The 23,851-nt window shown below is 41.9% G+C and overlaps 1 protein-coding gene across 2 annotated transcripts in view; it reads left to right on the forward strand.

The window, feature by feature from the left end:
- Positions 1-216: 216 nt before the first annotated feature.
- Positions 217-23,851, forward strand: part of mtss1 (MTSS I-BAR domain containing 1) — a 115,461-nt gene continuing 91,826 nt past the window's right edge. Inside the window, exons 1-3 of one of the 2 annotated variants that reach the window (XM_014131670.2) lie at positions 217-998; positions 11,756-11,817; positions 20,396-20,469. In XM_014131670.2, coding sequence (XP_013987145.1) covers positions 927-998; positions 11,756-11,817; positions 20,396-20,469 — 208 coding nt within the window. In that variant the 5' untranslated portion in view covers positions 217-926. The remainder of the gene's footprint in view (positions 999-11,755; positions 11,818-20,395; positions 20,470-23,851) is intronic. The other variant, XM_014131671.2, reaches the window with a different exon arrangement.

A 23,851-nucleotide genomic window follows, 5' to 3' on the forward strand; every position in this document is an offset into this window, starting at 1 on the left:
TCTAGCATGAGGGAGAAGGGGATACAGGAAATTAGTTTAAAGAGTATATTGAGTAGAACGTCATTAGATATAGTCTCAAATACTGTGTTATCTTTTTTAAGAGCAACGGGGCTGGCATGAAGGATTTCGTTTCTCCGTCTCTGGCCCACGCTCCATTACAGTAGGTGGCGGTAATGCACCATAACGTTGGATGCCAACCGCGGACAAACCCCACTGAAGAAGAAGAAGAAGAAGAAGAAGAAGAAGAAGAAGAGGGAATATTGAGCGTACCGTGGTAGCAACACACACAAGGCAAGCCAACTCAAAACGATACGTGGATTCTCATCGAATAATTGGGTGAAAGGCCATGACACACATGTGCAAACAAGCTGAAAACGCATAGGAATAAGAGGAGTCATTTTCACCGGAACATGGGAAACTGAAATAAGATTTGTAATAAATATTATTCGCTGACTAGTAAGTAATTTATCAAGAAACTGCCAGTTACCTGCCCGCGCGTTAGCTAGTAGGTCGCTAGTCAGGTATTGCTAGCCAGCCGCATTGCCTATTTGGCTGTGGTAGTTATAGGTTTGGATACACTAATGCCATGTTTTCTCGGAGGTGTATCAAGTTGGCTGGCTAGTTAGCTAGCTAGCCTACCACACTGGGTCTGACAGGAACAGTATTGCAAAGACAGTTAACAGACAGTATGTGGTATTACTATTCCACATAGCTAGCTATGTATTGCCCCCCCAGATTTTATTTTTACTCTCTAAATAACTAACGTTAGCTAGTTACTTTGAAATATATTTTTCTCGATCGGGCTCTATTTTTGGCCCAATTACTTAAATTTTGCACGTCGGGGTTTCCCGCAACGTATATTTATAAACGCATTACTTTTAACTTAAAAGCTAGCTACTACTGTTAGTAGTTTTTCTACTTGGAAAATGGATTCGGGTATTGAAAAGGAATGCAGCGCTCTGGGAGGGCTCTTCCAGATCATCATGAACGACATGAAGGTAAGAGATGTTCACATTGATTAAATAACATTCTTAGTACAGTAGATAGAACTCAAATAGATGTTAAAAGGTTATCTGGTGAGACACTTCAAGTAGTAGCTAGCGAGCAAAGTTATTTGCAGTTTGCCACGTTTTTACGGCTTGCCCCAGTATTCATTTTGCCAACCCAAAGTGTGACTGAGGTAAAATTGGTTTTGTATTGGAATTTCGGTGGACATTCGGTTTTCACTCGTCAATAGCAGTTTACTCAGCATGCCATGACTGTGAAAATGGTATATTCTCCATCGGGGTGGATGAAGAATCCCCTCCCCTTCTATCCTCCCCTGGTTCAGAATATCTAATTTTCATAGTCATGTCACGCTTTGGTTAACCTCTCTGGGCTAGGCGGGACGAATTCGTCCCACCTACGTAACAGCCCGTTGAATCCTGTGGCGCAATTTTCAAAACGTTTGAAATGCTATTACTTCAATTTCTCAAACATATTACTATTTTACAGCTATTTAAAGACAAGACTCTCGTTAATCTAACCACACTGTCCGATTTCAAAAAGGCTTTACAACGAAAGCAAAATATTAGATTGTCAGCAGAGTACCAAGCCAGAAATAATCAGACACCCATTTTTCAAGCTAGCATATAATGTCACAAAAACCCAGAAGACAGCTAAATGCAGCACTAACCTTTGATGATCTTCATCAGATGACAACCCTAGGACATTATGTTATACAATACATGCATGTTTTGTTCAATCAAGTTCATATTTATATCAAAAACCAGCTTTTTACATTAGCATGTGACTAGCATTCCCACCGAACACTGCCGGTGAATTTACTAAATTACTCACGATAAACGTTCACAAAAAGCATAACAATTATTTTAAGAATTATAGATACAGAACTCCTCTATGCACTCGATATGTCCGATTTTAAAATAGCTTTTTGGTGAAAGCACATTTTGCAATATTCTAAGTACATAGCCCAGGCATCACGGGCTAGCTATTTAGACACCCGGCAAGTTTAGCACTCACCAATATCAGGTTTACTATTATAAAAGTTTGATTACCTTTTGTTGTCTTCGTCAGAATGCACTCCCAGGACTGCTACTTCAATAACAAATGTTGGTTTGGTCCAAAATAATCCATCGTTATATCCGAATAGCGGCGTTTTTGTTCGTGCGTCGCAGACACTATCTGAAATGGTAAATAAGGGTCGTGCGCATGGCGCAATTCGTGACAAAAAAAATCTAAATATTCCATTACCGTACTTCGAAGCATGTCAACCGCTGTTTAAAATCCATTTTTATGCCATTTTTCTCGTAAAAAGCGATAATATTCCGACCGGGAATGTCCATTTAGCTAAACAGAGGAAAGTAAACAAAGCTTTCGGTCGACGCGGGCACGAGCCTGAGTCTCACAGTACTGTAACCAGCCACTACCCAAACGCGCTACTTTTTTTTCAGCCAGAGCCTGCAAAGCCACGATTAAGCTTTTTACCGCCTTCTGAGACCCTATGGCAGCCGTAGGAAGTGTCACGGGACAGCTAAGATCCTCACTCTTCAATAAACAGAGACAAGAAGAACGACACCTTGTCAGACAGGCCACTTCCTGAATGAAACCTTCTCAGATTTTTGCCTGCCAAATGAGTTCTGTTATACTCACAGACACCATTCAAACAGTTTTAGAAACTTTAGGGTGTTTTCTATCCATATGTAATAAGTATATGCATATTCTAGTTACTGGGTAGGAGTGGTAACCAGATTAAATCTGGTACGTTTTTTTATCCGGCCGTGTCAATACTGCCCCCTAGCCCTAACAGGTTAAAGCTGCAGTATGTACATTTTTGGGCGATCTGACTAAGTTCACATTGAAATGTAAGTTATAGATCTGTCATTCTCATTGAAACAAGTCTTAGAAGCGGTATATCTGTTCTTTCTATGCTTCTTGTTAAGTTTAGTTTTTGCGTCTTTTACTTTGTTTTGTACACCAACTTCAAACAGATTGAAAATGCAATGTTTTTGGTTAAAAATATATTTCACTCCGGTTTAGATGGAACGTTGATTGTGATTATCTACACGAAACATTGCTTGTTTTGTCACAAACTGAAAGTAGGTTTCACCACCCAGGAAATGGTGACACGATTGCACCTATTTAAGAGCTATTGAATATTGAGTTCCGGAAGAAACCACTATGTGGGGGTGGGTGGGCACAATAATAAAAAGGCGTGGATTGTTCTCCATCCACCCCTGATTCTTAATATACTGTTTTCATAGTCATGGCATGCTTGGTTCAGTGGGATTGATGGGATAACTGAATATCCAATATAAAACTAATTTTACCTAGCTAAAACAAATGCAACAGGCTAACTAATATTAGCCAACTTGCTCGTAGACCAACTCTACTTGCTTTGATGTTAGCTGGCTAGCTAACCCTAGCTGGAGTAGATCAAACAGGGCCATCCATTTTACCTGTAGCCCCTGGTCAGATGTTCTTCTAACTAGTGAACATTAGCAAGCTGAATTATAAAATATCCCCATGTATTTGTTGAATTTTATCATGACACACTATTGGATGTTTTCCCAGCTTTTCCCAAAAGTCTTTATCATACAAACTCGTCTTTTTAACAAGTGATCTATCGCAACTATTTGCACGTGTGACTGAACACCAATAGCACGCACTCACTTCTGAAATGTTTCCATTCGATTGTGCACAGGTGAGCAGGAAATTGGTCATTGTAAATGCAGAAGGCCACTCTTGTCTATGTGAACAACACTATTGGGAGGTTACAGTAGACCTAACGTTTCCTGAAATATCTACTCAAGAATAGCAGTAGAGTGTATAAAGAGGAGACTGTCTTAGATAAAAAGAGCCCAACCTCTGTCTTTTTCTTTGGTCATAAATGAAGGTCATAAAGGCCATGAAGTCACCCAATGTCAGTGGCTGTTATCCTGATTGGCAACTGACGTTTGCAGGGGTGAGTTGCATGTGGCAGCAGCAGCACCCAGCAAATTACCAGCATGGCATCCCCACTGTATGGCCAAATTTTCCCAACATATTCATATTTAATTTACTTACAAGCAGCTAGGCCTATATCCTTGGATGAAACTTATAGACCTTCCCTTGGGCATGATACTAGAATTGCAACCAATGCCCTTTTTTATTAAAGGGTTAAATTAGAGGTAAATTGAGTAGGCTATTTCAGGTTAGGCCTAGGTTTATTTGCCCAACAGGTTCCCCATCTACCGTTTGCTCAATGTTAGCTGTAGTGAGTAAACATCTATACTGAACAAAAATATGAACGCAACAATTTCAACGTTTTTACTGAGTTACAATTCATATAAGGAAATCAGTCAGTTGAAATAAACAAATTAGGCCCTATTCTATGTTGTACCAAGATGGCGTAGCAGTCGGACGTGTGTTTTGTCTTTGTCTTGTCCCGTGTAAATAGCCATTTTTTTCCTTCATATATATTTGAATCTCACTTTCTATCTACAAACTAAATATACTTTCCTGCAACCCGCCTCACCCAATGTGGTACGGATCTGCTATTTTTATTCCTTATAACTGGAACCTCCATCAGGAGCTAGCCAGCTAAATAGCTACTAGTCTTTGTTAGCCACGGCCAGTGGTCTTCACCTTTAGCTCGGACACCAGCCAGCATTAGCCCGGACAATACCTGCCAGTCTGCCCAGCGCAATATCAACCCAGAGCATATCGGACTGCTTCTCTACCACATCACCGGTTTCCAGCCGCTCTAGATCATTACACCGGCTCATCGCCGCTAGCTAGCTGCAAATGAGTGGCTACTGTTTGCTAACATCTGTCCCGAAGCAAGCACCAGTTAGCCTTGAGCTAGCCTCGAACTAGGCCCATATACCAGCTAATTCTAGGGCTACAATACGTCTTTTGCCAATTGGCCTGGGCCCGTTATTGTCGACACAGAGCCCCGCCGATCCATCACTACTGATCTGCTGACGTAATCGCCCGAAGTAGTCTCAACAGGCTATTCCGTTACAATGTCGCCGAAGAACCATCTGCTAGCTCCGGCCCGCTAGATTTCTTAACGCCGTATCCCCTGCTCGCCTAGCGTGGTAGTGACTACCGAATGGCCCCCTGACTCACATATTGCTGTTAATTGGAACCTATGATCACTCGGCTACACAGCTGATGCCCCCTGGACTGTTTCAATAACACGGTACCTAATTTTGTTTACGTGTCGGTCCCAGCCTCGAACTCAAGCCCTGTATGTGCCTAACTGACCCGCTCTGCCCATTCATCGCCATTTACCTGTTGTCTTAGCTCTCCCGATCAACACCTGTGATTGCTTTATGCCTTGTCAACTGCTGTCTTGGCTAGTTCTTATTGTTTTACTTTACTGTAGAAGCCTCAGTCCCGCTCAACATGCTTAGATGGTTCTTTTGTCCCACCCCACACATGCGGAGACCTCACCTGGCTTAACTGGTGCCTCAAGCGACGAAACCTCTCTCATCGTCACTCAATGTCTAGGTTTACCTCCACTGTACTCAGTCTACCATACCCTTGTCTGTACATAATGCCCTGAATTTATTCCACCACGCCTAGAAATCTGCTCATTTTATTCTCTGTTCCCAACGCACTAGACGACCAGTTCTTATAGCCTTTAGCCGCACCCTTATCCTACTCCTCCTCTGTTCCTCTGGTGATGTAGAGGTTAACCCAGGCCCTGTAGACCCCAGTTCCACTCCTATTCCCCAGGCGCTATCATTTGTTGACTTCGGTAACCGTAAAAGCCTTGGTTTCATGCATGTTAACATTAGAAGCCTCCTCCCTAAGTTTATTTTATTCACTGCTTTAGCACACTCCGCCAACCCTGATGTCCTAGCCGTGTCTGAATCCTGGCTTAGGAAGGCCACCAAAAATCCTGAAAATGTCCATCCCCAACTACAACATTTTCCACCAAAATAGAACTGCCAAAGGGGGCGGAGTTAGCCTGCACAGTTCTGTCATGCTATCCAGGTCTGTGCCCAAACAGTTCGAGCTTATACTTTTAAATATACACCTTTCCAGAAACAAGTCTCTCACTGTTGCGGCTTGTTATAGACCCCCCTCAGCCCCCAGCTGTGCCCTGGACACCATATGTGAATTATTTGCCCCCCATTTATCTTCAGTTTGTACTGTTAGGTGACCTGAACTGGGATATGCTTAACACCCCGGCCATTCTACAGTCTAAGCTTGATGCCCTCAATCTCACACAAATTATCAAGGAACCTACCAGGTACAACCCTAAATCTGTAACCACGGGCACCCTTTTCATCCTGACCAACCCGCCCTCTAAATACACCTCTGCTGTCTTCAACCAGAATCTCAGCCATCATTGCCTGCGTGCGTAATGGTTCCGCGGTCAAACGACCACCCCTCATCACTGTCAAACGCTCCCAAAAAACACTTCAGTGAGCAGGCCTTTCTAATTGACCTGGCCCGTGAAGGATATTGACCTCGTCCCGTCAGTAAAGGATGCCTGGTTGTTCTTTAAAAGTGCTTTTCTCTACGTGTTAAATAAGCATGCCCCATTCAAAATGTTGAACTAAGAACAGAAATAGCCCTTGGTTCACTCCAGACTTGACTGCCCTTGACCAGCACAAAAACATCCTGTGGCATGCTGCATTAGCATCGAGTAGCCCCCGCGATATGCTACTTCAGGGAAGTTAGGAACCAATATACACAGTCAGTTAGGAAAGCAAAGGCTAGCTTCTTCAAACAGAAATTTGCATCCTGTAGCACAAACTCCAAAAAGTTCTGGGACACTGTAAAGTCCATGGAGAATAAGAGCACCTCCTCCCAGCTGCCCACTACACCGAGGCTAGGAAACACTGTCACCACTGATAAATCCATGATAATTGAGAATTTCAGTAAGCATTTTTCTACAGCTGGCCATGCCTTCCACCTTGCTACCCCTACCCCGGCCAACAGCTCTGCACTCCCAACAGCAATTGCCAAAGCACCCCATGCTTCTCCTTCACCCAAATCCTGATGTTCTGAAAGAGCTGCAAAATCTGGACCCTTACAAATCAGCTGGGCTAGACAATCTGGACCCTCTCTTTCTAAAATGATCCATCGCAATTGTTGCAACCCCTATTACTTGCCTGTTCAACCTCTCGTATCGTCTGAGATCCCTTAACCTGTTAGGGCTAGGGGGCAGTATTGACACGGCTGGATAAAAAACGTACCCGATTTAATCTGGTTACCACTCCTACCCAGTAACTAGAATATGCATATACGTATTACATATGGATAGAAAACACCCTAAAGTTTATAAAACTGTTTGAATGGTGTCTGAGTATAACAGAACTCATATGGCAGGCCAAAACCTGAGAAGATTCCATACAGGAAGTTTCCCATACAGGGAAACTGTGGTGTTGTAGTATCCAAACGCACCCACCTTAAACTGTGTGGTCCACAGGTACTCAATCAACAAGTGTCCTTTTAGGTTACATCCATCTTTATAAGGACAGTGCATCGTTCTCCATCCAGTGTGAAAATGTATTTGAGATGTGCAAAAAGTATGCTCAACCTCGTTGGTGTATGATTTGTTACTGGGCTATCGGGCTCACCTAGCCTCCCAAGGGCCCTTGTTAGTAGCAGTTTTAGTGTAGAGAGGAGCTGGACCGTCATCTTTTTTGTATCAATTATTAATCCAATAAGTGGAGCACAGGAGGCAGGCTGGCTCCACTGTTGGTACAGCTCTAGGCATGAATGAATGACAGCTGAGCTACAGCTTGAATGAAGCAAAGTTCGCTACTTTACTGTTCAACAGGATCAATGATCAGTTATGTTCCAGTGGCATACCCTGATGCTGTTTTTGGAGGCAGGGAGATGGCGCAAGAACTAGCCAGTAGGAGTGTAGAAGGTGTATGTTAGTAATTTCGTCTTTCCATCGCAACAGCAAAATGTAAGAGATTCTCTCCGGGAGTCAACACGGATACAAAGGCTTTCATGCAGTTTAAAGAGAAACTCGAGGGACTAACTTCACAAGAGCTGTACTCACTAGGGAGAAAAAATAAGAATCAAGGAAGTGAAACCATGAAAGAAACAGGGAGGGCTCTCCTGGGTGGATCACTAAAAGCTTTTTTCAGACACAGGAAAGCAGCCTCTTTGGTACAAACCATCGGCACTGGTAGGCTACAAGTGGTGCTTAGACGCTATGCACACAGTTTTCTAGTCTGCAAGTAGTCTACAGCTATTTTCCCCTTCATAATTTCATGAAGTTGTAAAATTATTTTATGGAATTCTGCTACTGAAACCAGTTTGAAAGGTGAGAGGCAAGCACAAAACTGCAGGCTATAGGCTATACTCCCCATCCCACACTGTCCAGCCCCTTTGATCCAGATTGCATTTTGCCAGGTGCAATGGCCTCAGTTGCCATTTCAGAGCATCTGCACTGTTCATGCTGCCGTGTGAATGCATTATGTCCTGTGTATTTTCATGGTATTTCTTTTGAAGTAATATAAATCAACCAGTGCCTGTCCAACAGCACCCGCAAACAATTAGTCATCGTGACGGCAATTGATTGATCAGTGGGTCATTACACCTCAAAAAGCACAAGGATTTTGACACCCATCTGTTTCTGTTCATTTATGTAGTTAGAAACATAAGATTAGCGTTCCTCTAAAAAAAAAAAATGTTGAAATATAATTTCATCTCTGAGAAATTAAGCTAATTGATTGCACCCAAACTGGCAAGTTTTTATCTATAGGCTTCATATGATATCCCATAAATATAGTACCTAACATCTGATTTGGACCAAGTTTTTCTAACAATTATTTAGACATGAGGAATCCAAAGAAATGGTCAAAAGCCACCCGCTCATGTGTCGTGGATAGTCCTACTCTGAGCCGCAGCGCCATACTACTTGTCAGACATAGAACTGATACTGTATAATCGTTGTTGGGGTGGGTTTGTGTTGGACTCCGTGGGTGGCTTTTGACCATTTCTTTGGATTCCTCATCTCTCTCAAGGTTTGGTCCAAATCAGATGTTACGTACTATACTACTGTTCAAAACTTTGGGGTCACTTAGAAATGTCCTTGTTTTTGAAAGAAAAGCACTTTTGTTTATTTTAAAATAACATCAAATTGTTCAGAAAAACAGTGTAGACATTGTTGTAAATGACTATTCTAGCTGGAAACAGCTGATGTGAAAAGGAATATCTACATAGGCGTACAGAAGCCCATTATCAGCAACCATCACTCCTGTGCTCACAACGTGCCATTGGTTAGCTAATCAAAGTTTATCATTTTAAAAGGCCAATTGATCATTAGAAAACCCTTTTGCAATTATGTTAGCACAGCTAAAAACTGTTGTCGTGGTTAAAGAAGCAATTAAACTGGCCTTCTTTGGACTAGTTGAGTATCTGGAGCATTGGCATTTGTGGGTTCGATTACAGGCTCAAAATGGCCAGAAACAAAGACTTTGTTCTGAAACTCGTCAGTCTATTCTTGTTCTGAGAAATGAAGGCTATCCCATGTGAGAAATTGCCAAGAAACTCAAGATCTCGTACAATGCTGTGTACTACTCCCTTCACAGAACAGCGCAAACGTGCTTTAACCAGAATAGAAAGAGGAGTGGGAGGTCCTGGTGCACAACTGAGCAAGAGGACAAGTACATTAGTGTCCTCAACTGGCAGCTTCATTAAATAGTACCTGCAAAACACCAGTCTCAATGTCAACAGTGAAGAGGCGATTCTGGCCTTCTGGCAGAGTTCCTCTGTCCAGTGTCTGTGTTGTTTTTATTGGCCAGTCTGAGATGCCTTTTTCTTTGCAACCCTGCCTAGAAGGCCAGCATCCCGGAGTCGCCTCTTCACTGTTGACGTTGAGACTGGTGTTTTTGCAGGGTACAATAGTCATTTAAAGCATTAACAATGTCTACACTGTATTTCTGATCAATTTGATATTTTAAATAGACAAAAAACAAAGTGCAAAGTTTCAAAAACAAGGACATTTCGAAGTGACCCCAAACTTTTGAACGGTAGTGTATATTTATTGGATTTTATTTGAAACCTATAAATTAAAATGGCCAATTAGATTCATTTCTCCAATTATATTTCAACAAAATAATGTTGCAGGAATGGTAATCTTATAGTTATGAAATAATTTATGTAGTTAGAAACATCTGAGATGGTTGGTGTCATATCTTGCTGGAACGGCCCCAATAAAACATTGACTACTTTCCAACCTTACCCAGTTCTATGTAGCCTAAAAGGCAAACAAGGCTTTCCTAGTATGTTTGTGCTGGGAAACCGGTTTAGAGTTATGTTATTTGTTTCCTCAGAAATCGCACCATAGTGATCTCTATCAGTTTATTTTCCTCCTCTCTAGAATACATTACATTATCTCTGCGAGTCAGCACATCTCCTAAAACTGTAGCCAGTAACAGCTGTATTGCTCTGTTGCCAACAGGGGGGAAAAAAGCTTCTTTTTTTTTCTCACTGGCCTTGGGGCAGCAAAAGGCTCATTATCATGTGACTTATCAGGTTTATTCACAGGGCCCTGTATGTGAACTTACATAAGGATTGGTTTGTTGAAGCAGGTCAACAGCAACGGAAAGCAAATGGCATGCAGTGAATGCATTTACTGTCACAATTCGAGGAGAAATTATTTATTTCATTTGTACATGTCATTGCTTGTTCTGTAGTTAATGTCCTTGTTTCGTAGTGACTTCTTCCAGTAGCTTCCTAGATCAATCGCTCCTTCGGCCAAGGACAAAGGTTGATTTGATTCTTAATTGTTAGTGGATAGAGTCACACACCAAATAGCCCCTTTTGGAGACGGAAGGTACAAAACAAGCACCACCAAATTCAGCCGAGGTGCGTGCTTGCAGTGGGAGCGAACAGCTTGGCTCGGCCGATAAGAGGCTAAACGTTTGAGACTTATTGTCTAAGCGGCATTCCCACCCCACATTTTATCAACAGCGGCTTGGGTCAGCCATTACCAGGTGACCAAGTTTTGGCTAGGCCTACTTCTGTTTCTATTTTTACATTGCATCATCTCTATAGAATTTGACTTATTTTTGTGCACCATGCAGTGGTCCTTTAGTTGGCTCTGTGATTATTAGGCTTTCATTTCTACTCATGTTCTGTAGCCAGTGCTATGTTTTTGCCTCTCTGAAATATTTGGACTTGACAGACAGCCCCTGTTAATTTAAATTGGTGTCAGAATTTAACAATGGTCAGTCATAAAACAGGAACAGTGTCTTGTTGACCGGAATGATTATTTTGCTGAAAATAGTAATGTACGGTGAGTTTACCAAGTTAGTAAGTAGCTTTCTTACGTAAATTCTAGTGCGCTAGCAAGCCAGAGTGGAGACTCGTTGCTAGGCAATATTTGGACTTGACAGACAGCCCCTGCCTTATTTAATTTCACATGCAGAAGAACCCCTTAGTAAACTAGCATTTTAACTGCACTATTAGAGCTTGGAACACAAGCATTTCGCTACCCGTGCAATAACTTCTGCTAAATTTGTGTGTGACCAATATTTTATTTGAACTCCAACTGGTTCAATGCAGCAGCCCTATTGACTGTTCAAGCCTCCCTGACCCACTCCTTTTCCCAGTAACAGGCAATATTCTTCACATCCAATTTAAAAATGACAGCATTATTGAGTTAAATCATCTAAGCGATTGCAGTCTCAAAGAATGGTCTAGTAGCGGCTGACATGAAATGTTTTTATCCTATAGATTTAAGGATTCACTACTGTTTTTAACATCTAATCCCCATGTATTTTCTTTACAGGCTAGTTATCCAGCCTGGGAAGACTTTGTAACCAAAGGAGTGAAGCTGCAATCCCAGCTAAGGTAAGAACTAACCCTTGCCTCTGCAACCCCTCTCAATCAATATCCATTCATTAGCAAAAAGGGTCTGTGTGTGCATGTGCCAAAGATGAACAGTGAAGTAATGACTGAAAACCCATCCCCATTTTTAATTTGAACACTATTAACAAGTGTGTAAACAGTAATGACCTAACAAAATAACAGCCAGTTCCCTGCAGATTTCTTGGCCAGATACGACTCTGTATAGAGATCTCTTATGAAATGGAAGGTCATGTTTGCAAGGTCAGCAAATATTCTGGCCACAGCACTGCCTCGCTGCCCTCAGGGAGAGAACTGAAAATTAGGATAATGACTCCCTGCGGTCCACTTGAGTCGATAAAAACATCACCGTGTCCGCTTCACTCATGCCCAATTAGCACTGGCGCTAACCTAGCATACTGCAAGGGCAACTGGAGGGCAGGGCACTGCCTTGCTCAACCACCCTAGGAGTAAGCAGACTGACAAACAGTGCCTTCAGAAAGTATTCTTACCCGTTTACTTTTTCCAAATTTTGTTACAGCTTGAATTCAAAATTTAATTAATATTTGTTCACCAATCTACACAACACTACATAAGGACATTGAAAACATGTTTTTATACATATTAGCAAATGTATTGAAAATGAAATGCAGATCTCATTTACAAAGGAATTCACACTTTGTAGAAGCACCTTTGGCAGTGGTTTTACAGCTATTAGTCTTTCTAGGTAAGTCTCTAAGTGCTTTCCACACCTGGATTGTGCAACATTTGCAAATTTATTATTTTCAAAATTCTAAAAGCTCTGTCAAATCAGTTGTTGATCATTGCTAGACAACCATTTACAGGTCTTGCCGTAGTTTTTCAAGACGATCTAAGTCAAAACTGTAACTCAGCCACTCAGGAACATTCACTGTCTTCTTGGTAAGCAACTCGTGTAGATTTGTCCTTGTGCTTTAGGTGATTGCCCTGCTGAAAGGTGAATTAATCTCAGTGTCTGGTGGAAAGTATACTGAACCAGGTCTTCTTCTAGGATTTTGCCTGTGCTAAGCTCCATTCCGTTTTATTTTCTATCCTGAACCTCCCCAGTCCTTAAGGATTATAAGCATACCCATAATATGATGCAGCCACCACTGTGCTTGAAAATATGAAGAGTGGTACTCAGTTATTTGTTGTATTGGATTTTCCCCGAACATAACACTTCGTATTTAGGACAAAAAGTTAATTGCTTTGCCACATTGTTTTGCAGTATTACTTTAGTTCCTTGTTGCAGACAGGATGCATGTTTTGGAATATTTGTTTGTACATGCTTCCTTTTCACTCTGTCATTTAGGTTAGTATTAGGGATGTTAAATTCTGACACCAATTTAAATTAACCTTTAACCCCTGTGCGGCCTCATGCAGCGAAAAATCATATCGCCATTAGCATAAAATTTAATATTTTTTTTTTTTTCAAATTATATAGTTTTATAGATACACCTCTCCTGAATCGAACCACGTGGTCCGATTTCAAAAAGGCTTTACAGCAAAAGCAAAACATTAGATTATGTTAGAGGAGTATATCGTAAAAGTAGCCACAGCCATTTTCCGACCAACCACATGCATCACAAATAACCAAAAAATGGCTAAATGCAGCACTAACCTTTTACAAACTTCATCAGATGACACTCCTAGGACATCATGTTACACAATACATGCATTCTTTTGTTCGATAAAGTTCATATTTATATATAAAAACAGCATTTTACATCGGTGCGTAACATTGACTAACTATTTTCCCTCAAATGCATCCGATGAAACAGAGCTACAATTTACTAAATTACTATTCGAAAACATTTTTAAAATGTAATATTGTCATTCTAAGATTTATAGATGAATATCTCTTGAAAGCACCTGTAATGCCAGATTTAAAATTAACTTTACTGGGTAATCATACTTTGCGATGAAAGGGGATGCGATACTCTGGAAAAATAGGCTAACGTTACAGGTCAGCGCCATCTTGGAACAATCGCATTTCACATCTAGTCTTGTATACTATTGTCAATAATCTACTGGTTTTCATAGCAACTTTCTTTTGTTGTCCAGAAGCCAAAAGCACAATCCTAATCATATTAACAACTCATCCTAGTTGTTGCATATTTACATTTTCACTCTTTCTAACGGAGATGTTCATCTCTAACATGAAACCGCTTATATCAGGTGTCTTTTTTTATATCAAAAATCTCTTCCCAACCTACATGGCACAGCTTCCATTTTTTGCGGTAATGCTGCAATAAGTTGGTTGAAATTTGGGGTAGAAAATAAATTTCCGTATTTTTGTTTGGCTGCATATGTGACAACTCCACCAGTCCTATTTATTATCTTTTTATTTTTTACTCTCTTTCTCCCCAATTTTGTGGTATTGAATTGGTAGTTGGTCTTGTCTCATCGCTGCAACTCCCGTATGGAATCAGGAGAGGCGAAGGTCGATAGCCGTGCGTCCTCCGAAACCCAACCAAGCCGCACTGCTTCTTGACACAATGCCCGCTTAACCCAGAAGCCAGCCACACCAATGTGTCGGAGGAAACGTGTCGGCGTGCATCCGCAGACATGGTCGCCAGGTTGATTCCATATGTGTTATTTCATAATTTTGATGTCTTCACTATTATTCTACAATGTAGAAAATAGTAAAAAATTAAGAAAAACCCTTGAACGAGTAGGTGTCCAAACTTTTTACTTGTACTGTATGTCACCATTTAGATTGAGATACAAGTTTAAATTCTATTTATCATAATATATGTTTTAAACTTACCATAAAGTACCATAGTGAATTGTTCTCTGCTATTCCACCCGCTAAAAGGGCCTCTGTTTTAAATGCAAGTTGTAGCACAACAAAATGTGGAAAAAGTTGAGGGGTGTGAATACTTTCTGAAGCCACTGTCTCTTTGGTACTTTAGGCTAGCCACCCACTTTACTCCTGAGTGTTAAAATTAACTCCTAGACCAGGACTCTCCAACCCTGTGCCTGGAGAGCTACCCTCCTGTAGGTTTTCGCTACAACCCCAGTTGTAACTAAACTGATTCAGTTCATCAAACAGATAATTATTAGAATCAAGGGGTGCTAGATTAGGGTTGGAGCGAAAATCTACTGGACGGCAGCTCTACAGAAACATGGTTGGAGAGCCCTGTCCTAGACCCGAAACAATTACTCCTGTATACCTAAGGAGGTTACTGATATAGGTTTTTAGCAATATGGAACTTGCTCCACATTGCCTTCCGATGAGCTTGGTTGAATTTTTCACCATATTGCTTGCTTACACCCCATATCTCTACAGGTCCATTTGCTTACAAAGTAAGGAGTAAAGGTTGACTTGGGATTCAGCATTCGTGTGTCTCTCTGGATTTATTTTGAGTCCGTCGTTTAATAGTGATTTGAAGGAAGGAGCGTCAGTAGGAACAGTATTGCCATCCTCTGCCAATTGTCGCCCTGTAACAATGGCATCTCTCTGCTCTTCCCGTCAAACAGTTTCCACTGGCCAAGCTTGCTGACGATTGTCAAGTTGTAGTATTTCCACCCACCTATCTTGGGGTTACGAGTGAGAGCCTCTTTCCCTCAGTACCTCCGATGGTCATTCACAGCTGTAACACCTGATACCCTGGTCCTCATCGGTAATACCACCCAGCACTCACAGTACATTACAGGGCCTCCACAATACAGCCATTGATGCTCTGTGTCTGAGCTACTGTGTCCTCCATGACTCCATACGCTGTCTGGAGCAGGTCTGCCTATACCTTAAAACCTTTTAGTTCTGAAGGATTCGTTGCCATAGAAATGTACCAGGCTGAAAGGTGAGCCACTTTCGTATGACCGTTTATCCAGAATTTACCAAAGTTACCTCGCTAACTTTTCAAACCTGCTTCATAGGATACCCCTCAGGCCAGTACCAGAGTGCTGTTTGGGAAAAGTCTAGTCCAGACACGAGTGGGTGAAGCTGTGTCACCTCTGTTTGGAAATGCACAATACTCTACCTAAACTCACAATGGTGAAAATATTGAAAACCAATTGATTCCCACTTTGGAACATTTGCAAAATAATCCATTCAAATTACAGATTAGCCTATACTTTTAACAGATCACAGTTAAACAATCCAATATATAAAGCAATGGCATACTCACTTGGGGAAAATGTCTACATTTAATAATGATTTAAAATCCCATAAACTGACATCTAAAGGGCAATAGGAAAATAGGTCTAGGACATGGTTATGTAGGGGTTTTCCTAACCATGATTTAGGGCTGACATTCCTGTGATCAAAACAGTCACAGGCCGTGTCTGAAATCTGGCTTGCTTACTACTTACTAAAACGGCATACTAAGTACTAAGTGTACTACATACTAATTCAATTGATTGGACATGATTTGGAAAGGCACACACCTGTCTATATAAGGTCCCACAGTTGACAGTGCATGTCACACCAAAAACCAAGCCATGAGGTCGAAGGAATTGTCCGTAGAGATCCGAGACAGGATTGTGTCGAGGCACAGATCTGGGGAAGGGTAGCGAAATATTTCTGCAGCATTGAAAATCCCCAAGAACACAGTGGCCTCCATCATTCTTAAATGGAAGAATTTTGGGCTCTTCCTAGAGCTGGCCACCCGGCCAAACAGAACAATCGGGGAGAAGGCCCTTGGTCAGGGAGGTGACCAAGAACCCGATGGTCATCCTGACAGAGTTCCTCTGAGATGGGAGAACCTTCTAGAAGGACAACCATCTCTGCAGCACTCCACCAATCAGGCATTTATGGTAGTGGCCAGGTGGAAGCCACTCCTCAGTAAAAGGCACATGACAGCCCGCTTGGAGTTTGCCAAAATCCACCTAAAGACTCTGACCATGGAAAAACAAGATTCTCTGGTCTGATGTAACTCCTTGCCCTGAAGCCCAAGTGTCACATCTAGAGGAAACCTGGCACCATCCCGAAGGTGAAGTGTAGTGGCAGCATCATGCTGTGGGGATGTTTTTCAGCAGCAGGGACTGTGAGATTAGTCAGGATTGGGGAAAGATGTACAGAGATCCTTGATGAAAACCTTCTCCAGAGTGCTCAGGGCCACAGACTGGGGCGAAGGTTCACCTTCCAACAGGACAACGACCCTAAGCACACAGTCAAGACAATGCAGGAGTGGTGCCGAATACAACAGGTATAGACCTTACCGTGAAATTCATATTTACAAGCCCTTAACCAACAATGCAGTTCAATAAATATTTTAAAGTATTTACTAAATAAACTAAAGTAAAAAATAGAGAAAATGATCTAAGTAACAAGTCAAAGTGCAGGGGGTACAGGTTAGTCGAGGTAATTTGTAAAGTGACTACGCATAAGTAATAAACAAAGGGGGGGTCAATGTAAATAGTCCGGGTGGCCATTTTGATTAATTGTTCAGCAGTCTTATGGCTTGGGGGTAGAAGCTGTTAACCTCTCTTGGGCAGGTGGGACGCTAGGTCCCACCTACGGTTCACACTATTCAACAGCCAGTGAAAAATCAGAGCGCCAAATTCAAATCAACAAAATGGCATAATTCAAAGTTCTCAAACATACGACTATTTTACACCATTTTAAAGGTACCCTTCTCCTTAATGTAACCACATTGTCCGATTTCAAAAAGGCTTTACGGCGAAAGCATAAAGTTAGATTATGTTAGGACAGGTACAACACAAGAAAAACCACACAGCCATTTTCCAAGCAGGAGAGGGGTCACAAATACCAGAAATTCTGCTAAAATTAAGCACTAACCTTTGACGATCTTCATCAGATGACACTCCTAGGACTCAATGTTAGACAATACATGTAAGTTTTGTTTGATAAAGTTCATATTTATATCCAAAAACAGCATTTTACATAGGCGCGTGATGTTCAGAAAATATTTAGCCTCCAATACTGCCGGTGAATCAGCACAACAATTTACAAAAATACTCATAAACGTCGATAAAATATTAAACTGTTATTCAAAGAATTATTGATAACCATCTCCTTTATGCAACCGCTGTGACAGATTTCAAAAAAGCTTCACGGGGAAAGCACACTTTGCAATAATCTGAGTACGGCGCTCAGAAACATACACTAGGCAATTCAGATACCCGCCATTTTGGAGTCATCTAAAATCATAAATAGCATTATAAATATTCACTTACCTTTGATCTTCATCAGAAGGCACTTCCAGGAATCCCAGGTCCACAATAAATGTTTTGTTCGATAGTCCATAATTTGTCCAAATACCTCCTTGTTGTTTGCGCGTTCAGTAAGCTACTCCAAATGTAGGAAGCGCGCCCAAAATTTCACGACGAAAAGTTTAAAAAAAAAAGTTCTATTTACGTTCTTTGAAACATGTCAAACGTTGTATAGCATCAATCTTTAGGGCCTTTTTAACATAACTTCAATAATATTCCAACCGGACGATTCCAATGTCTTGAAAAACATTTTGGAACACAGACACCTCATCACGTGAACACGCTCCACAAAACTCATGTTTTCTATCCAAATCTACTAATAATATGCATATTCTAGTTCCTGGGCCCGAGTAGTAGGACGTTTTAATTTGGGTACGTTTTTCATCCGGCCGTGAAAATACTGCCCCCTACCCAAGAGAGGTTAAGGAGCCTTTTGGTCCTAGGCTTGGTGCTCTGGTACTGCTTGCTATGCGTTAGAGAACCTTCTATGACTTGTGTGACTGGAGTCTTTGACAATTTTTGGGCCTTCCTCTGACACTGCCTAGTATGCAGGTCCTGGATGTCAGGAAGCTTGGCCCGAGTGATTTACTGGGTCATACGCACTACTCTCTGTAGCGCCTTACGGTCAGAGGCTGAGCAGTTGCCATACCAGGCGGTGATGCAACCGGTCAGGATGCTCTCGATGGCACAGCTGTATAACATTTTGAGGATCAGAGGACCCATGCAAAATCTTTTCAGTCTCCTGAGGGGGAATAGGTTTTGTCGTGCCCTCTTCACGACTGTCTTGATGTGTTTGGGCCATGATAGTTTGTTGGTGATGTGGACACCAAGGAACTTGAAGCTCTCCACCTGCTCCACTACAGCCCAGTTGATGTTAATGGGGGTGTGCTCTGTCCTCCTTTTCCTGTAGTCCACGATCAGCTCCTTTGTCTTGCTCACATTGAGGGAGAGGTTGTTGTCCTGGCACCACACTGCCAGGTCTCTGACTTCCCTCTAAGCTGTCTCATTGTTGTCGGTGATCAGGCCTACCACTGTTGTCATCAGCTAGCCTTAATGATGGTTTTGGAGTCGTGCTTGGCCATGCAGTCATGGGTGAATAGGGTGTACATGAGGGGACTAAGCACGCAACCCTGAGGGGCCCCCTTTCAGAGGTTTAAAAAGGAATGATATAAACAGGTACTTTATGGGGGATTCAACTGGTGCCAAACTTTATTTTGAACTTTAACAGCAAAGCTTTGTCTCTGAGGCAACATCATTGGCCACGCTCCCCCCACCCCCTAGGGGAAACTGCTGTCTACAGTATGACAGCATCAGCAGTTGGCTACCAACAAGTAGCAGACATGTTATCAGTGTTATTTAGATGGATCACGTGAGCTAAATGCGCTATAGCTAGCTGACGTTGAGGTTCAAGCTCCATGTTTACGCCCATAATAATATAAAGCTCGGTCTCTGCTGATGCTGCTGGCTGTTTTGAGATGCTTTAGAAGCCACATTGATGGTAGGGACAGCATTCACTTTGAGAAGCAACTTCTTGCTAAAGCCCTCCTTCCAGTGTTGATAGCCGTGGAAGTTCTCATGGATAAAATATGCCCCACAGATTGACGAGTAGACTCCCAATTCGCCCACCTCTTTCAGTGTTTTTGTTGATTGTGTGAAGCTGTTATGGGATTGTTTCTGAAGTTAGAGCTGATTTGGAGAACCTCAAACCCAACTTTTAGAACAGCATAATATTATAAGTGATTTAAGAGTTTATTTGGATATATTTTCTTGGTACTGTAATTTACTATTATATGCGTTTCTGGCATGGAGAAATAGGGGTTACACTTAAGTACCTTACTGTGATTTGATTTAAATTAAAATGGTCAAAAATAAACATATGGCTTCTTAGCACAGAGCAATTTCTCATTGCAGTAGACGAAAAACACCGGGTTCCACTCCTGTCAGCTAAAAACAAGAAGGAAGCGGCTCAAGTGGGCACGCGATCACCAACACTGGACAATTGAGTGGAAAAACATCTCTTGGTCTGTCGAATCCCCGTTTCTGTTGCATCATGTTGATGTTGGCCAGGATTTGGCAAATGCTGCATTAGTCCATGGCCCCATCCAGCCTGGTCTCAACGGTACAGGCTGGTGGTGTAATGGTGTGGGAATGTTTACCTGGCACACATTAGGTCCCTTGATACCAATTGAGATGTTTCCATGTCCCAAAGAATTCAGGCTGTTCTGGAAGCAAAGGCCGGCCCGACCCGGTACTAGATGGATGAACCTAATAAACTGGCCACTGAGTGTATTTAAAACACAGGAAAATCAAATGTTTCACTACAATATGCCATTTTTAAAGTAGTTTAACTGTAATGCTTATCATTGTATTTGTTTTTATTTTTTAGGGCAACTATCGTCGTCACAGGCTCTTTCCTGGATGCCTTTCAGAAGGTGGCAGATATGGCGACTGGAACAAGAGGTAAAGCCAAATATATGCACCGGTCTCCATCCCTTATTGATGCCACAATTAGATAACAGAGACAATTGTAGTTTGTTGAATGGAAGTCAACTGTGCTGGCTGCATGTGGCCTGCATTGCACTTACACTTTGCAAATATGGTGCATGTAGGTCAGTCTATGATTTTGACTTTTTGCTGTAGTGCTTTAAAAAAATATATATATTTCACCTTTATTTAACTAGGTAGACTAGTTGCAACTGCAACCTGGCCAAGATAAAGCAAAGCAGTTTGACACATACAACAATAGAGTTACACATGGAATAAACAAACAGTCAATAATACAGTAGAAAAAGTCTAATTACAGTATGTGCAAATGAGGCAGGATAAGGGGGGTAAGGCAATAAATAGGCCATGGTGGCGAAGTAATTACAATATAGCAATTAAACACTGGAATGGTAGATGTGCAGAAGATGAATGTGCAAGTAGAGATACTGGGGTGCAAAGGAGCAAGATAAATACAGTATGGGGATGAGGTAGTTGGATGGGCTATTTACAGATGGGCTATGTGCAGTGATCTGAGCTGCTCTGACACCTGATGCTTGAAGCTAGTGAGGGAGATATCCAGCTTCAGTGATTTTTGCAGTTCGTTCCAGTCATTGGCAGCAGAGAACTGGAAGGAAAGGCGGCCAAAGGAAGGATTGGCTTTGGGGGTGACCAGTGAGATTTACCCGCTGGAGCGCAGCTCACTGGTAACCAGTGAGCTGAGATAAGGCGGGGCTTTACCTAGCAGAGACTTGTAGATTACCTGGAACCAGTAGGTTTGGAGACTAGTATGAAGCGAGGGCCAGCCAACGAGCATACAGGTCGCAGTGGTGGGTAGTATATGGGGCTTTGGTGACAAAACGGATGGCACTGTGATAGACTGCGTCCAATTTGTTGAGTAGAGTGTTGGAGGCTATTTTGTAAATGACATCGCTGAAGTCTAGGATCGGTAGGATGGTCAGTTTTACGAGGGTATGATTTAGAGGTCGACCGATTATGATTTTCCACCGCCGATACTGATATTGGAGGACCAAAAAAAAGCAGATACCGATTAATCGGCAGTTTTTTACATTTATTTTAATTTATTTGTAATAATGACAATTACAACAATACTGAATGAACACTTATTGTAACTTAATATAATACATTAATAAAATCTATTTAGCCTCAAATAAATAAATGAAACATGTTCAATTGGTTTAAATAATGCAAAAACAGTGTTGGAGAAGAAAGTGAAAGTGCAAAATGTGCCATGTAAAAAAGCTAACGTTTAAGTTCCTTGCTCAGAACATGAGAACATATGAAAGCTGGTGGTTCCTTTGAACATGAGTCTTCAATATTCCCAGGTAAGTTTTAGGTTGTAGTTATTATAGGAATTAGGACTATTTCTCTCTACCATTTGTATTTCATATACCTTTTGACTATTGGATGTTCTTATAGGCACTTTAGTATTGCCAGTGTAACAGTATAGCTTCCGTCCCTCTCCTCGCTCCTACCTGGGCTTGAACCAGGAACACATCGACAACAGCCACCCTCGAAGCAGCGTTACCCATGTAGAGCAAAGAAACAACTACTCCAAGTCTCAGAGCGAGTGACGTTTGAAACGCTATTAGCGCGCACCCGATAAACTAGCTAGCCATTTCACATGGGTTACACCAGCCTAATCTCGGGGGTTGATAGGCTTGAAGTCATAAACAGTGCAATGCTTGAAGAATTGCGAAGAACTGCTGGCAAAATGCACGCAGGTGCTGTTTGAATGAATGCGTACGAGCCTGCTGCTGCCTACCATCGCTCAGTCAGACTGCTCTATCAAATCATAGACTTAATTATAACATAATAACACACAGAAATACGAGCCTTTGGTTATTAATATGGTCGAATCCGGAAACTATCATTTCGAAAACGAAATGTTTATTATTTCAGTGAAATACGGAACCGTTCTGTATTTTATCTAACGGGTGGCATCCCTAAGTCTAAATATTCCTGTTACATTGCACAACCTTCAATGTTATGTCATAATTATGTACAATTCTGGCAAATTAATTACGGCCTATAAAGAAAAGCATTGATGTTTATGGTTAGGTACATTGGTGCAATGACAGTACTTTTTTCGCAAATGCGCTTGTTAAATCATCACCCGTTTGTCGAAGTAGGCTGTGATTCGATGAGAAATGAACAGGCACCGCATCGATTATATGCAACGCAGGACACGTTAGATAACTACACATGGTTGATGATATTACTAGTTTAACTAGTGATTGTGATAAGATTGATTGTTTTTTATAAGGTAAGTTTAATGCTAGCTAGCAACTTACCTTGGCTTCTTGCTGCCCTCGCGTAACAGGTAGTCAGCCTGCCATGCAGGCTCCTCGTGGAGTGCAATGTAAGACAGGTGGTTAGAGCGTTGGACTAGTAACCGGAAGGTTGCAAAAATGAATCCCCGACTCCCCCCTGAACAAGGCAGTTAACCCCCGTTCCTAGGCCGCCATTGAAAATAAGTATGTGCTCTTAATCTGACTTGCCTTGTTAAATAAAGGTGGGGGGGGGGGAAGAGAGAAAAAAATCGGTGGACAAAAATACCGATTACCGGTTGTTATGAAAACTTGAAATCGGCCCTAATTAATCAGGCATTCCGATTAATCGGTCAACCTCTAGTATGTTTGGCAGCATGAGTGAAGGATGCTTTGTTGTGAAATAAGAAGCCGATTCTAGATTTCATTTTGGATTGGAGATACTTAATGAGTCTGGAAGGAGAGTTTACAGTAGGCTAGCCAGACACCTATGTATTTGTAGTTTTCCACATATTCTAAGTCAGAACCGTCCAGAGTAGTGATGCTGGATGGGCGGGCAGGTGCGGGCAGCGATCGGTTGAAGAGCATGCATTTAGTTTTACTTGCGTTTAAGAGCAGTTGGAGGCCACGGAAGGAGAGTTGTATGACATTGAAGCTCGTCTGGAGGTTAGTTAACAGTGTCCAAAGAAGGGCCAGAGGTATACAGAATGGTGTCGTCTGTTTAGAGGTGGATCAGAGAATCACCAGCAGCAAGAGCGACATCATTGATGTATACGGAGAAGAGAGTCGGCCCGAGAATTGAACCTTGTGGCACCCCCATAGAGACTGCCAGAGGTCTGGACAACAGGCCCTCCGATTTGACACACTGAACTCTGTCTGAGAAGTAGTTGGTGAACCAGGTGAGGCAGTCATTTGAGAAACCAAGGCTGTTGAGTCTGCCAATAAGAATGTGGTGATTGACAGAGTCGAAAGCCTTGGCCAGGTCGATGAATACGGCTGCACAGTAATGTCTCTTATCGATGGCGGTTATGATATCGTTTAGGACCTTGAGCGTGGCTGAGGTGCACCCA

This window comes from Salmo salar, chromosome ssa12 (genome assembly GCF_905237065.1).
Source record: "Salmo salar chromosome ssa12, Ssal_v3.1, whole genome shotgun sequence".
In the NCBI taxonomy this organism is placed as follows: Eukaryota; Metazoa; Chordata; class Actinopteri; order Salmoniformes; family Salmonidae; genus Salmo; species Salmo salar.